The sequence below is a fragment of the Marmota monax genome, unplaced genomic scaffold (assembly GCF_021218885.2).
Source record: "Marmota monax isolate L192 unplaced genomic scaffold, Marmota_monax_Labrador192_F-V1.1 WCK01_AAM20220418_F8-fsc00328, whole genome shotgun sequence".
NCBI classification, from domain to species: Eukaryota; Metazoa; Chordata; class Mammalia; order Rodentia; family Sciuridae; genus Marmota; species Marmota monax.
This window is the reverse complement of record NW_026693470.1, coordinates 353,258-369,708: the sequence shown is the minus strand read 5'-3', so window position 1 is coordinate 369,708 and position 16,451 is coordinate 353,258. Positions and strand designations below refer to the sequence as shown.

Genomic DNA, 16,451 nt, shown 5'->3' with positions numbered 1-16,451 from the left:
ATTGGCTTATTTCATTTAACATTATAGTCTCCAGTTGCATTCATTTAAAGCCCTTTAGATTTATACTGAGGAGTAGGATAACTTGGTCAAATGGTGGTTTTATTCCAAGTTTTCTGAGGAATCTCCAAACTGCTTTGCAGAGTGGTTGCACTAATTAATGATTGCAAAGAGCATTTTAAATGAACGTAGAGTTTCAGTTCTAAAATTTTTTTATAGTATATAGGTGAGTACATAGACAGTACATCAAGTATGAGTACATAGAGAGTAAATACATCATTGAATGGCACTTTATAATGATATGTGTGGGAATATTACTGTCCTCAAAAGAAGATTGTGATCTCTCAGAGATCCTAGGACAGTACCTTATAGCCATTCAAAAATCTTTCTAGAATTTGAATTTTCCTTTGAAGAGAATATTTAGGAGCTAGATTACTTTAGAGGAAGCTTAATATATATAAGGTGTCATTTTTCTATTATTAAATATTAAGCCAGGAGCTAGAGATACAGCATGTGTGAGGCCCTCAATTCCATTCCCAGAACACATACACACACAATTAGTAAATGAAGTGTTTTAATTATTATTGTGATTAGTTTAGTGAAGTTCCTCCTGGTCAGAGTTCTCAGTTTACTTTTCCCTTAAGAGTCCTAAGTTCTTTCAGTTGCAACTCCATGTATACATTTCAGCTAAGAAAAGATGTCAACCTGGGAAGAAAATCATTCTTTTTGTTAAACAAATTTTACTAAAATAGAATCTAGCAAGGCTTTGGCTATATTTATACAATAGGCTAGATGTAATTTCATAAAATTAAGCTTTCATGTGCTTATTCACCCTTTTGAACTAAATGTATCTTAGTAACTGTTGAAATTGTAGATAACAACTTAAGGAACAGAGCACCTCTTTTCAAATTATATATTTATTCCAATTTATCTATTACAATCTTGATTATGTAATTGTGGGTTATTTCTTTTAGTTTTTCACAACTTGTTTTCCCCAAGAATCATGTTTGTGGTATGGTTAAATCCATTTTTTTGTGGCTACATGTGTAGCTCAGTGGTATAGCTTACCTTGCATGCACAATGCTCTGGTTTCAATTACCAGCATTGGAGGGAAACTTAACCTTTGTTTATAAAGCATTGCCCTTCATGGGAATCATGTGATCATTTCCAGTTTTACTGATAAGTTTTTTGATACAACAAAACAATTTATCATGTTTACTTACTTAAACCCTTTGATAGTTCTTAATATTTTCATAGTCTAAAGATCTTAACTGTTCTCTCTCCAGAAAAGATATATATAGAATTTTATGTTTATCATTTGATAGTTAATGATTGCGCTGAGTACAGTGTCCTTTGCTCTTTATGTATTTTTATATATTTTGAATTTAACATATACTTGTAGAATAGCCAAAAGGAAATCATCATAACGGTAATTCTCTATAAACCTGTTCTACAGTACTGTACCAGAGCTCTTGCATTATATATATGTATATACACACACACACACACACACACATATTTTTTTTGGTGGTGCTGGGGATTGACCCCAGAGCCTCGTGCATGCAAAGCAAGCACTCTACCAAATGAGCTGTATCCCCAGCTCTCTTGCATATTTTTATTGCATGATGTACATGTAAATCTGAAATGATTTTGTCTGAATTATTTAAAATATTTACTATTTAAGCTATGTTTCTTCCTCTGTCTTATTTTTCTCATAATTGTATTTTGACCAACAAGACTTTACTTTTCTTATTCTAGATTCTGAAGAGGCTCAGTCTGTCAATCCATCTAGTGTTGATGAAAATATTGATTCTGAAACAGAAAAGGACTCTCTCCTCTGTGAAAGTAAACAGATTCTCTCCACTAAAGCACCTCTTCCATCTGCCCTAGATGAATATGAGTTCAAAGACGATGATGAAGAAGAAATAAATAAAATGATTGATGACAGGCATATTCTTAGGAAAGAACAACGAAAAGAGAATGAATCTGAAGCAGAAAAGAGTAGTTTATTTGCAAAACAAGAGAAATCCTTCTATTCTAAATCATTTAAAAGTAAAAAACAAAAATCGTCTAGGGTTCTGTATTCAAGTACTGAAAGTTCTGATGAAGAAGTTCTTCAGAACAAAAAGGTTTCTACTGCATGTTCTATCCCTGAAACATCAAATTCTGATATACAAACCAAAAAGGAATATGAATATAAGCAGAAAGGCAAAGTTAAAAGAAAATTAAAAAACCAGAACAAAAATAAAGAAAACCAAGAGTTAAAGCAAGAAAAAGAGGGAAAAGAAAATACCAGAGTAACAAACTTGACAGTTACTACTGCACTAGATTGTCCAGAAAAGACCAGAGAGGAGGGGAATTTCAGGAAATCTTTTAGTCCAAAAGATGATACTTCATTACATTTATTTCATATTTCCACTGGTAAATCTCCCAAACATTCTTGTGGATTGAGTGAAAAACAGTCAACACCACTGAAACAAGAACATACTAAAACATGTTTATCTCCAGGAAGCTCTGAAATGTCATTACAGCCTGATCTTGTTCGGTATGAAAATACAGAATCTGAATTCTTGCCTGAAAGTTCCTGTGTAAAATCTTATAAGCATAAGGAAAAAAACAAACATCAGAAAGATTTTCACTTAGAATTTGGTGAAAAATCAAATACCAAATTGAAGGATGAAGATCATAGTCCAACATTTGAAAATTCTGATTGTACACTGAAAAAAATGGATAAAGAGGGCAAAACACTGAAAAAACATAAATTGAAACATAAAGATAGGGAAAAAGAAAAGCACAAAAAAGAAATTGATGGTGAAAAGGAAAAATATAAAAATAAGGATGGCACTAAGGAACTGCAGAGGAGCGTAGAATTTGATAGAGAATTTTGGAAAGAGAATTTTTTTAAAAGTGATGAAACTGAAGATCTGTTTTTAAATATGGAGCATGAGTCCTTAACATTAGAAAAAAAATCAAAATTGGAAAAAAACATAAAAGATGATAAACCAACTAAGGAAAAGCATACCTCAAAAGAGAGGAACTTTAAAGAAGAACGGGAAAAGATTAAGAAGGAAAGTGAGAAAACTTTCAGGGAAGACAAGGTAAAAGATCTAAAAGAAGAAAGAGAAAATGTACCTACAGATAAAGAAACAGAATTCAGTTCTTCATGTTTAATTTTAAATGAGGAATCTGTAGGGCTACATTCAATAGAAAAGGAAATGGACATTGAAAAACAAGAAAAGCATACAAAAGAAAGTAAGGAAAAATCTGAGAAACGATTTCCAACTAAAGAGAAAGATGTTGAAAAGACTGAAAGAAAAAATTCTGAAAAAGAGAAGAAGATAAAACATGAGCATAAGTCAGAAAAAGACAAATTAGATTTTAGTGACTGTGTTGAGAGAATAAAAGAAAAGGACAAGCTGTATTCACATCACACAGAAAAATGCTATAAAGAAAGTGAGAAGATTAAAAATAGTACTACTAAAAAAACTGATGACAGAGAGAAAAATAGAGAAAAGATGGATAGAAAACATGACAAAGAAAAAACTGAAAAAGAGAGGCATTTAGCAGAAAGCAAAGAAAAACACTTAGAGAAAAGAAATAAACAATCAGATAACAGTGAGTATGCTAAATCAGAAAAAGGCAGAAGTAAAGACAAAGACAGGGAAGTAGATAAAAAGGAAAAGTCCAGAGACAAAGAAAGTATAAATATAGCTAACTCCAAACACTTAATGGAAGAGAAAAAGTCAAGTACATTAGACAGTAGTAGTAAAGCACAACATGAGAAAACTATATCCCTTAAAGAAAAAACAAAAGATGAACCTTTGAAAACACCAGATGGAAAAGAAAAAGATAAAAAAGATAGAGATATAGATAGATACAAAGAACGAGACAAACATAAAGATAAAATCCATCTAAATAGTTTACTCAAATTAAAATCTGAAACAGATAAGTCTAAATCTAAATCTTCACCAGCATCAAAAGATATTCGACCCAAAGAAAAGAGGTTAGTGAATGATGATTTAATGCAGACAAGTTTTGAACGAATGCTTAGCCTTAAAGACCTAGAAATAGAACAGTGGCATAAAAAACATAAGGAAAAAATTAAGCAAAAAGAAAAGGAACGATTAAGAAATCGAAATTGTTTAGAAGTTAAAGTGAAAGATAAAGAAAAAGCAAAACATGCCCTAGTTGAATCCAAAAACAAGGAGCTTAGTAGGTCAAAGAGTTCAGAACTGGTTGATGCTTATACCAAGGAGAAACAGTCTAAAGATGCAGTTAGTAATAGATCACAATCTGTTGACACCAAAAATGTAATCACTTTAGGGAAGTCATCTTTTGTTTCAGACAGTAGTTTAAATAGGTCTCCTAGATCAGAAAGTGAAAAGCCCGGTCTCAGCTCCAGATCTGTATCCATGATTTCTGTTGCTAGTTCAGAAGATTCCTGCCATACTACCGTGACAACTCCAAGGCCTCTGGTTGAATATGACTCTGACTTTATGTTAGAGGGTTCTGAGTCCCAAATGTCATTTTCCCAGTCACCATTTTTGCCAATTGCCAAATCTCCTGCCCTTCACGATAGGGAGTTGGACAGCCTTGCTGAACTGCCAGAACGGATTAAACCATCATATGCTAATAGACTTCCAGCATCCCATCTCAGGTCATCTTCTGTAGAAGATGTTAAACTAGTTGTGAATGAGGGGAGACCTATTGTAGAAGTTCGAAGATGTAGCATGCCATCTGTCATTTGTGAACACACGAAACAATTCCAAACAGTATCAGAAGAAAGCAATCAAGGTAGCTTATTAGCTGTGCCAAGAGATATGTGCCCTTCTCCCAAACCTGAGTTATCATCAAATGTGCCTGAAAAAGACCTCTCAAATGTATCTAACATACATTCCAGTTTTGTAACCTCTCCAACTAGATCTGTAAACAGCAGATATATTTCAACTGATATAAATGTAATCAAGAATACTGCTCCAGTCGGTGCCATGGACAGTCCTGTGCACGTGGAACCATCTAATCAGGTTGGTGTGATCCAGAATAAATCATGGGAGATACCTGTGGATAGACTAGAGTCACTAAGTACTGGTGACTTTATCTGCACAAATACTAGTATACCTGATCAAGATTCCTCTGTTCCGGGTTTTTGCAATTCAGAAAACAAAGTATTGAAAGAACATCATACTGATTTTTTATCTCTTCACCAGACTGAACTGCCAGGAAACTCTTGTGCTCAAGATGCAGCATCCTTTCTTCCTTCACAGCAACCTTGCTCTTTCCCCAGTCAGTCACTTTCAGATGCTGAATCTATCTCCAAACATGTGTCTTTGTCATATGTTGCCAATCAAGAGCCCAGTATTTTACAACAGAAAAATACTGTACAAACGATCACTTCTGTTTTGGATACTGATAACGAATCTGCAAAAGATATGGAAAGTAGTTTCATTCTAGCAGATGTTTCAGTGTACTCTGAAAGCACTAGTCAAGAAGCATCACCAAATTTTGAGAAAGCTAACACTTTGTCTATATTACCATCAGAAAAAGATTTTAACGTAAGTGATACCTCCCCTCAGCTAAATCCACATTATGCATTTAGTAAACTAGCTTATAAATCTTCCAGTAGCCATGAAGTTGAAAACAGCTCACCTGACATTCAGGTTATTTCACATGAAAAAGAGAACAAATTGGAGAGTTTGGTTTTATCTCATTTGAATAAGTGCGATTCTGATTTATGTGAAATGAATGGAGGGATGCCAAAAGGAAACCTAAATGAACAAGATAATCCAAAACATTGTCCTGAAAGTGAAAAGTGTTTGCTTTCCATTGAAGATGAAGAATCTCAACAAAGCACTTTATCAAGTCTGGAGAACCACTCGCAGCAGTCAGCTCAGCCAGAAATGCATAAATATGGTCAATTAGTCAAAGTAGAATTAGAAGAAAATGCTGAAGATGATAAAACTGAAAACCAGATCCCTCAAAGAATGACTAGAAACAAAGCAAATATGGTGGCAAATCAAAGCAAACAACTTCTTTCTAGCTGTGCACTGTTGCCAGAAAAAGACAGTGAATCTTCATCTCCTAGGGGAAGAATAAGATTAACTGAAGATGATGATCCTCAGATTCACCATCCTCGAAAAAGGAAAGTGTCCCGTGTACCTCAGCCTGTGCAAGTGAGTCCTTCTTTACTACAAGCAAAAGAGAAAACACAGCAATCTCTGGCAGCCATTGTAGATTCTCTGAAACTAGATGAGATTCAGCCATATAGTTCCGAGAGAGCAAATCCATATTTTGAGTACTTGCACATAAGGAAAAAAATTGAAGAAAAGCGCAAATTATTGTGTAGTGTTATTCCTCAAGCACCTCAGTATTATGATGAATATGTAACATTTAATGGATCATACCTCCTGGATGGAAACCCTTTAAGCAAGATTTGTATTCCCACAGTAAGTATAAGTGTCACTTGATACACATATACAACAATGTCCAATGTAAATTGTAATGCAGGCCACGTAATTTTTAATTTTCTAGACAACATTTTAAAAGTAGAAACAGTTAAAAGTAATTGTAATATTTTATGTAACTTTGTACTTTCAAAGAGTCATTTCAGCACCTAATCAATGTAGACAAATATTGAGATATTTTACTTGTTTTTAACTGAATCTTTGAAATCTGGTTTGTTTACAATATATTTCAATTCAGACTAACCACATTTCAGAAAGTGCCCAATAGCCATTTACAACTAGTAGCTTCCTTACTGGATAGCTCAAGTCTACCATATTTTCTTTTTATTCCTTGCTTTGCTTTTGTTTTTGAGGAGGTGTGTTTGTTTTGTTGAAGTCTAATGCCTCTCCATATTCTTTTGGTTTTATTCTTTCCAATTCTATGTGGAACCTTCCTCTATTAAAACACTGTCCTTGTATATAAAACTAGGCCTTTCTGTTGTTCTTTATTTACCCATACAGAATATATTTGGGTCTCCCCAGAATGGAGGAGAAAAAAGTTCTCCCTTGCCTATTATAGCTCATGGGACTTGCCCCTGGTTCTTTCCTTCACTGCCATACTCTTGAAGAATAGACTGTATGATGTTTTTCCTGTGTCGTCTCCTATTAATTCCTTAGCCATTATCTACTGGCAGAGAAAAATAGTGAGCTCATGTGTTGAGTCAGATTTATTGGCCTCTTTTCATTTTTCTTTTTTTTTTTTTTTTTTTGGCAAATTTGACATTGGTACCATCTAGTTCTTCATAAAATTTTCCCTTTCTTAGTCATGATGATGCTCTCTTATAGTTTCTCTGCCTGACAAATCGTCTTCTCTTTCTTTATGACTTCATTTTTATACCCACCCTTTAGACATGAGTTCTCTGACTATCCATTCTTTAGTCAACTTTTTGCTCTATGAGCTCTTCAGATATGGAAATTATCTATTTCTCTGCTTTCAGGACTCTTCCAGGTGATAGTTCTCAGAGATTTTGTACTTAGCCATATCATTTGACTTCCAGAATCAAATAGGTGCCTTCTGAGCATCATCACCTAACTATCCTTCAAACAGTGTCTTAGGTTGAGTTCCTTAGGAAGCAGACTCTGAAATATTTTGCTAGAGGTTTATTAGTGGTGTGTAATGAGAAATAAGTGTGAGGAAGCAGAACTGAACAGAATGAGAAGTTGAACTGAAATGCAAAACAGTGATCTCAGTGGAATCCTTGGGAGTGGAATGGCCCATCTTACAGGTTGTCCTGCCCTCAGGGAGGGAGCATGCCCTTGGGCAGCCAGCACTCTTTCCTGAAAGGTAATTCTTTGAGAGGGACTCCAGCATGAGCTCTCATCTACCAGCACTCCCAGGATCTAGGTAGTGAGTACCTCATTCTTGCATTAAGACCTCAAGCTCTAACGTGTACCCCCCCAAAAAAATTACTTAATTCATCAATAAAAATTAAAAAGCCATTTTCTTGTTTATTGGCTTTGCATGGGCTGTAGCTTAAAATCCAATTCTTCTTTTTTAAAATATCTTTTCAGTTGTACATGAACACAATATTTTATTTATTTTTATGTGGTGCGGAGGCTCGAACCCAGTGCCTCACAAGTGCAAGGCAAGCGCTCTACCAATCTGACCCCAGTCTACCTATTTAGCTTCATTTTCTCAGTACTACTTCCAGATTCACCTAGTACCTTAAATGAACTCATTATTCCACAGGAATCTCTGGTTCAGTACTTTTGATACCCTAGTGATAGAACTGCTATATATCCCTCTCCCTAAGATGGTCTTCTCACTAGACCCCCTTGATATTTTTGCATGTGTTGGTTCTAGCCATGATGTCACTTCTGCTTCTGTCAAAGCAGAATTGCTTGTGTTTTCCTTATCTCTTCCCTATGATATCCTAGTTGATCTCTGCCTCTGTATTATAATCTAATTAAGGGATAGGATACTATTCATCCTTTATAGAATGACTCCCAATTTTAGCCCTGAATATCCTTCTGAATATATAAATGTTCCTCAAGATTCTTAGAATCATAGGTCTAATATCAAACCCATTTATCTTACCTCAAAATTATTTGCATGTACAATATGATAAATATTTGAATATATAACATTCTTAAGTAATAGTAAACTAATTAATTATTGTTACCTGTTCTCCAGTTCCCATACAGGAAACTCCTTGAAGGTTTGATTTCTTCCTCTGTGCTTTCCCATCAAATCTGTCACTAAATAATGTTGTTAAGTCACCTCTTCAACTTTCTTTCTTTTTTTTTTTTTTTTTTTTGGTGTGTGTGTTGGGGAGCATAGTACAGGGGAATTGAACCCAAGAATGCTATATCCCCAGAGCTTTCTCTCTAGATCTAGCCTTTTTTGAGACTAAGTTGCCCAGGCTGGCCTTGAATTTGGACTCTTCCTGTCTCAGCCACCCCAGTAGCTGAGATTACAGGTGTGTGTCACTGTACCCAGCTTCCTTCTTTCTTTATTACCACTGCCATTCAGGGATTTCATTTACTCCTTGAACTATTCACCAAATATTGCATATTCACATATCCATGTTGCATTCACAAATAATTCATAACTATATGCCAGTTACTGTATGCTCACTGTGCTAGTGAGTAGATATCAGAACAAAGCATTGCTGCCTTATTTCCGTAGTTCTCATCTAATAATTTCTCAGTCTAGCCTTGTTACGGTCTGGGTTCATTATAAAACACACCTGATTATGTGACTACCAGACTTGAGGGATTACCAGTTTTCTATAGGCTAAAGTCACAGTTTCATATTTTTGCACACAGTGTTCTTCCTTTACTTTCTATACTTGACACTAGTTACTACCTGTGCTGTACACTGGCTATACTTGAAGTCTGCTGACTATCGTGTGCTATTTTGCATCATGCTTTACAGATGTTGTTTTGTCTTTCAAGCTCAGTTCAGAAAAGATCAGAAAATTAGAAGTTGGTTTTATAGCCTTACAGCCACAGAATATACCCAATGCCAGTGCCTTTTCAATCTTAAAAGAAAATTAGATAGCAGTAGTGGCCGAATAGTAATGAATGGTAAATTTGTCATTCATAGACTTGCAGCAAAACCATTTGTTAATAATTTAAAGCATGTTAAGCTAGTAACTTTTTTATTTATTTCTAAATTTGATTTCCCCTTAAAGGATAAGAAATTTTAACTGAAATTTATATATAGTATCATAGGCTATATATTATTTATATAATAGTCTATAATATTAAATGTCATAGGCATATTTAAATTACATTTTTGAACACCTTGGTTAAGAAAAGTTTCAAATAAACCATGTTAGGTTGCTGCCTTTGCACAGTCTCTGTAAGAGAGAGAAGTTATTGTGTGTACTATCATCTTACTCCTGCAAAGGTGACATAATAAAAATTTGATTCCTATGAAGTAGTTCTAAGGAATGTCTTTGCTTATGTAAGAACTCTGTTGTATCAAATATTGTTTCAAAAGAGTCTATAAGCAGAGCTGAGAAATATCTGTGATTGTAGTGGATTTTTTTCCTATAGCAAGAATTACTTATGTAGAGACACATAGCACAATATAGTAGAAAGAACAGATTTCCATTTAGCATACATGAGTTAAAATACAGCTTTTGCTACACACCAGCATTCTTGAATGATTCCTTTTACTTTTCTGATCTTTAGCAGCCACATCTGTAAAACAAGAAAAATGTCTGCCCCACCCTGAAGCCGGTTTTGAAATACTGTGATCCTGAAACCTGTTAAAACCTTTATAAAACAATACTGATTTAAGAAGCTACCATTACTGTATCCCACACCAAATGAATTTATGCTAATATTTACTAGAGATGATGTATGGAATCCAATATTTTGCTTATAGAAAGTTGTGCTTTTGAATTTATGAACTGAAACTTGTTTTGTAGTTTAATTTGAACACTAATGAACACCAGAAATAATAACAATTACTTTGATACTACATTGTTTTTTGTACTTTCCAATATGGTATTATCCATTAGTTTTCTCCCAGTCAATGACTTTTTGTCTTAACAAAATAATTGACTCACATTTATCCCAAAGTCATCACATTTTATAAACATCCCAAAGTCAGTTTATATATTTATTCTTCCATTAAATTCTTACCCTCACATTTTAACCAGAATGTTGCCATTTTCCCAGAAGAAATCAACGGACAAAAAATAAAACTGCACAACAAGTTTCCCAAATCAAATGAGCAGGGAGAAAAAATGTCCAATTTGGTATCTACTGGGGTTTCTAGTAAAAACACACTTTACAGAAACCCTTCAGAGGTTTTCCAAGATTGAGTGATAATAGGAAAGTATGTCCCCTTAGAATCTGTCAAGAGAGTATTTTCAGGGCTTCTGGGACTGAAATATTAAAAAAAAAATTCCAAGAGCCTGCTGTGGTGGTATGTACCTGTAATTACAGTGTGACTGAGGCAAGAGAATCTCCAGTTTGAGGCAGACTCAGCAACTTAGTGAGGCCCTTGCTATCTCAAAAAATATAAAAGGCTGGGAATGTAGCTCAGTAGTAAGGCATTCCTAAGTTAAGAGCTCATTCCCCACTCTGCCAAACAAAAAGATCTCCAAGCATAATTTACTGAAGTTGAGGAAAATTGCACAGGAAAAGTTTCCTCAGAAAGTCATATATTTCTTTGATTTTTATCTCTTTCTGCATGTGATATATGTTGTTTGCCAAATTTACGTATTCTGCCCAGACTTCTCACTCCTTGGCTTCTGCATATGTCCCTTAAACTTCACAAACTCAACACATCAGCACTGAACTGGATTTACAATAAAAAACCTCTTTCTCCTCTCCACTCTCCACTCTGTGGTCTCTGTCACTATTACCACCCTCTTGTTCTCAAAATGTGTAGGTTTTAATTTGAGAACTAGAGGCTTAAGCTAGTTCCTTCCTTTTATCCCTCTTAATCACTAATATTTTTGGACCCTGCCTCACAGCTCCATCTTGCATCTCACACCAACATAACATTGATCTTGTCCCCCTAGTATTATGTTCCTTAGAGACAGCAGTCAACCATAAGCTCTTTCAGTGATTCCGTGTTATATCCAAACTTATTATGTTATGCATATTTCTCCAGCATGTTAATTAAATACTTTATATGTGTGTTGTGTGGGAGTTTTCATGGTCCAGAACTTTGGGAAATGCTATTTATCTAAAAATAAATAGATTGCTTTGTTGCAGGACTTCTTAGAACCTTTAATGTGTAGTTGTGCAACTCCTACGTAAATACATGTATACTGTGTTTCCCAAACATACTTGTTCTGAGATCATTTCCTGGACATTATCTGTATGGACATATGTTCTGTGTAAAGGTTGATTTACAAACTTCATTGCTTTGCTGATCTCTTCACCCACATAGCTCACCATTCCTTTCCTCAAATTTGATGTTTCAAGCCAGGCAGGCAGGTGGCTCAGAAGGCAGAGGCAGGAGGATGGCAAGTTTGAGTCCAACCTCAGCAATTTAGTTAGACCCTGTCTCAAATTTTTAAAAAGGGTGGGAATGTAGCTCAGTGGTAAAGTGCTCATGGGTTTAGTTTCCTGTATAGGAAGAAAAAAGATTATCTGAAAGAAATTTAAAACTTCTGGTAGTTTCCTGTAGATCCTGTTCTGTTTCTTTGTTTCATACCTTGGATCATGCTCCCCTCTTTTCTGGTGACTATGTCCCTCCCTTCTTTCTCCCCCCACCCCCACGGGAACTCATTTCTTCTGTTCTACAGCTTAGACATTAAATCCATTCAAGGAAGCTGTCTCTGGTACCCCAACTTAGATGACGGGATATTCTTCCTCTGTGATAGTTGTGATAGCTAGATTTTGCAAAACTAAAGAGCACCAGACTCATAGCTCTTGTTTAAAGCAGTTCACAGGACAGAAATCGAATATATTACTGCAATTAGAGATCTGAAAAATGATTAGCCCAGTAAGTTATTTGCCATATAGCATTTTCCATTCTGATTGGAATGATTCAATTATTGTGATTTTATCTAATACATTTTGGTTTCCCATAATTCTTATCTGTTAATTATAGAGCCTTAGTGGATCCATGTCCAATTCTTCACTAAGAGCTTTGATGCATACTGTTATGATTCTTGTACCACATTGGGAATTCTTCCACTTTCATATGGAATTGACAGTTAAGCAGTCAAATATCCTGAGATATTTTACTTTCCCCTAATACACTGACAGCAAGTATATGCAAGGAAAATACAGATACTCCAAGGGGTAGAGGAGAAAACTTAGAGATCACATCCATATTTAGATATCTTTTTATATTATCAGTAGAGTGCATCCATATGTTGAGTCAACTTCCTTAACCACCAACATCTATCAGAAAAAGCACACTCTAATATCAAAATGGAAATGTAACCAGTAAATTTTAATTTTAGAGTACAGATGGGCAAATTTATGATATCACACATAGTAATGAAATTTGAAAACTACAAATTTATTAGACCATTTCATCTACTTTTATATGAGATAGTTCACTAAATTTAATGCTCAAATGTTTTAGTGTTTGATTTTTATCATGTCCACAAAGAAGCTTATGTCTGTCCTCTACAGTAAATAACTTCCTTAATCCCTCTGATTTACTCTTTGAAATATTCTGTGGCCTCAGAATCAAAACACCTATGCATATTGCACATTCTGCTATATTTCAAACAGTTTGAATTGACTGAGAAGTAACAACCAGTTGTGTAATTGGTACCTTTATTTAATTCACAGAACATCAGGATTTTAAGTTATATGCCAGAAGTTTAATTTTAAAAGAAAAAAAAAGAGCCCATTGTTGTAAATAACTGATTCCAATTTTTTAATTAGATTACACCACCACCTTCTCTGTCAGATCCACTTAAAGAGCTTTTTCGGCAACAAGAAGTTGTAAGGATGAAACTACGTTTGCAACACAGTATTGAAAGGGTAAGGTACATTTAAATACATTTATGCAATAATTTATTTTAGTGACAAAATGGCCTATAATTTATTTTCCATTAGTGGATTTTCCTTATTTAGAGTCATTTTGGGAAATAGTTAAACTGACTTTGTTAGCTTGTACTAATCCAATTAAAGAGAAAAATTTTATACCTCTTTTAGTATAGTTGTTCCATGTTAAGTATATTTTTGATACATAGAAGTCTCTAGTAAACACTTATTATCATTGTTGAGTTTGTAGAATGATAGCAATAGATTCGTAGAAGGATATTCATATTTCCAAGTTTTTGAATCCTTGACTTGATACTGTCCACTTTAGGGCTAAGCTATAGAGGCTATGTTTATTTGGCCTTATAGTTCTGCCCTAGTGTCTGGTTTTCAGTGTTTAGTCTTGGCATAAAATGATAGGAAAAAAAACAGATTTGTAAAAATCATGAAAGTCATTTCAGTTGGATTTACAAAAATATAACACCTTCTTAATTTTGTGGGAGGGTCAAGTGAATCTGAATATGTAAATTGTTCTCCTTCATAGAAATATACAGTCTCCTTTGATTCATACATAATTGGTTCCCCATGACAGAAATTTTTTATGTGTTTTGTACAATGGACTTCTGAAACAATCTGGAATCCATTAGAACAATGTTTTTAAGTGAATAATGTGGAATTAGTAGAATCACAGAGAGAAGCAACAAATAAAGAAGCACTGGGCATAATTTCCTAACAGCAATAAGCAATTAGGTCATTCAGTGTGTCAGTAGCTATTTCAGCCATTAGGCCTATTTGAAGCCTCGATAGCATTTATCTATACTCCTCTTCAGGTTATAGAAAGCTATGCCTTGTTACAGTTCAGGATTTTCATTTGAATTGTGCACTTTGCAGAATTTTAACAAATAACAGGATTGCCATCTCCTACATATTGACCAACAAACAATTAAATCGCAGCTTACTACAAAGTATCTTAAATATCTGACCACCATGAGATCAGCTTTATCATTTGGTGGATGAATAACTACTAGCTACAGAATAACTTGATACTGGGCTGTGTTGCAGAAATGTTTTTACCAGAAGAACTGCTGTCATGTCTTACAGCAGCAGACAAATACAGTAGTTCCCCCCTTATCCATGAAGGATATATTCCAAGACCCTTGGTCTGAGACTGCAAAAAGTACCAAACCATCATGTGTGTGTGTATATATATGTGCATGTGTGTATGTGTGTGTGCATATGCACATATGTACATACACAGTTTTTTTTTTCCTATACAGTCATCCATGATACAGTTTAATTTAAAAATTAGGTCTAGTAGAGATTGACTAATTATAACAGTGGACTGTATGAAAGTTATGTGGTTGTCTCACAATGTCTGAAAATCCTATACTATACACAGACTGTGCAGAATTTGTTACTACCTTAGATCTCAGCAATCTTACTATGCAGGTTGTTGTTGTTGTTTTCCTTATTAAGTCCTAATCTTTTAACTTTGCACTTGAAGGAAACACTTTCTGGCATCTCTGGCACATCTAGATTGCCAGCATCACTTCTCTTTGGACCTTGGGGGCATTACTAAGTTAAATAAGGGTACTTTTGAACCAAAACACTAGTACCAATCAACCTGATAACTGCTGGTAACTACTAAGCTGTATGAGCTATTAATTACTAATAAGAGGGGAGCATTTAGTGTGAATATTCTGGACAAAGGAATGATTCACCTCCTAGATGGGGCAGAACATAATGGTCCAAGGTTTCATCATGCTTCTCAGAATGGCACAGTCCAATCCAGTTTTACAGATCACTTCCCCCACTCCACACACTTAAAAATAGGCTTTTGGGAGCTGGGGTTGTAGCTCAGTGGTAGAGACTAGCCTAGCATGTGTGAGGCACTGGGTTCAATTCTCAGCACTGCATATAAATAAAAAAAATAAAGGTCCATTGACAACTAAAATTTTTTTCTTTTAATTTAAAAAAGGCTTCTTGAGTGTGAGGACCCCAAGTTAAGAACTCTTATCATAGGGTTATTTTCCCTGCAGAAAATGATACCATTTGAATGCCATGCTAAGTGAATGAACAAGGCTTGCTACCCCAGCTAGCCCCAGGCTCATTTGTTCAGAAATGCCCCATGCACCACCGAAAATAAGAGGAAGCAGTACTTTAGCACTGCTCTAGGCATTCAGAGACACAAAATTAGAAACACTGATCCAAAATGGCATATTTGGACTAGCAATTAAGCAGCATATCTCTCTTAATTATTTGAAGAGAGGAAGGGTTTAACTTTACAAAATGCGCTTTGACCCTAGCACCAAAATCAATAAAAACTTAAAAATGAAGAGAAGGAAAAATATGTTTTTCACACAGTATTTGCTTTTGAAAGATTTTAATTAGTGCTCTTATTTCTATAGGACTCTAAACAATTTCTTAGGAAAGTTCTTTAAGCTGGTTTTCTCTTACTATCAGATCAAATTTTGGGGTGTTTATCATTTCAAGTTGCACTTTAAACTTAATCATAAACTTTAGACTTAAACCCCTTTTCAATATCATTTGTCACATAACAAGTTAATTTGGACCATCATTCTTTAGTCTTTTCACCTGCATTCTCAAATGAAGGAAAACTAAAGTCCTTGTCATTTGAGGACAGAGTGGAGAACATGTAGTGAGAAGATAAGATATATCCTTTGTATTCTCCCAGCCCAGCCTCCCAAACAAGGCCAACAAAATGAAAGAATACCATACTTGCGTAGTAGCTGGAGTCACTACTTCTATCCTTGATGTTTTTACCAGCCACAGATTCCAGAGTTTTTCCCATTCATATTTAAGCACCAAATTAGTTACCATTTGGTGGCACATGTCTATAGACTGGAACAAGATGGGTGAGATCTTCAACTGGACCCCTGGAATTCTTAGTCTCCTATATGCAGAAAATTGCTTATTTCATTTTGTTAGCTTTAGGACTCTATTACATTTTGGACCTCATTTCCTTCAAGCAAGATTTTACTGTGATGGTCAGAGGTTTAAATCAGTTGGCATCAGCAA

At 34.9% G+C, this 16,451-nt stretch overlaps 1 protein-coding gene across 9 annotated transcripts in view; it reads left to right on the top strand.

Annotated features, from left to right (window-relative positions):
- The window catches only part of Ankrd12 (ankyrin repeat domain 12), a 153,320-nt gene that overhangs the window by 101,356 nt on the left and 35,513 nt on the right, over positions 1-16,451 (top strand). For all 9 annotated transcript variants that reach the window (XM_058583464.1, XM_046457786.2, XM_046457785.2 and 6 more), the window contains 2 exons: positions 1,756-6,440; positions 13,314-13,412. In XM_058583464.1, coding sequence (XP_058439447.1) covers positions 1,756-6,440; positions 13,314-13,412 — 4,784 coding nt within the window. The remainder of the gene's footprint in view (positions 1-1,755; positions 6,441-13,313; positions 13,413-16,451) is intronic.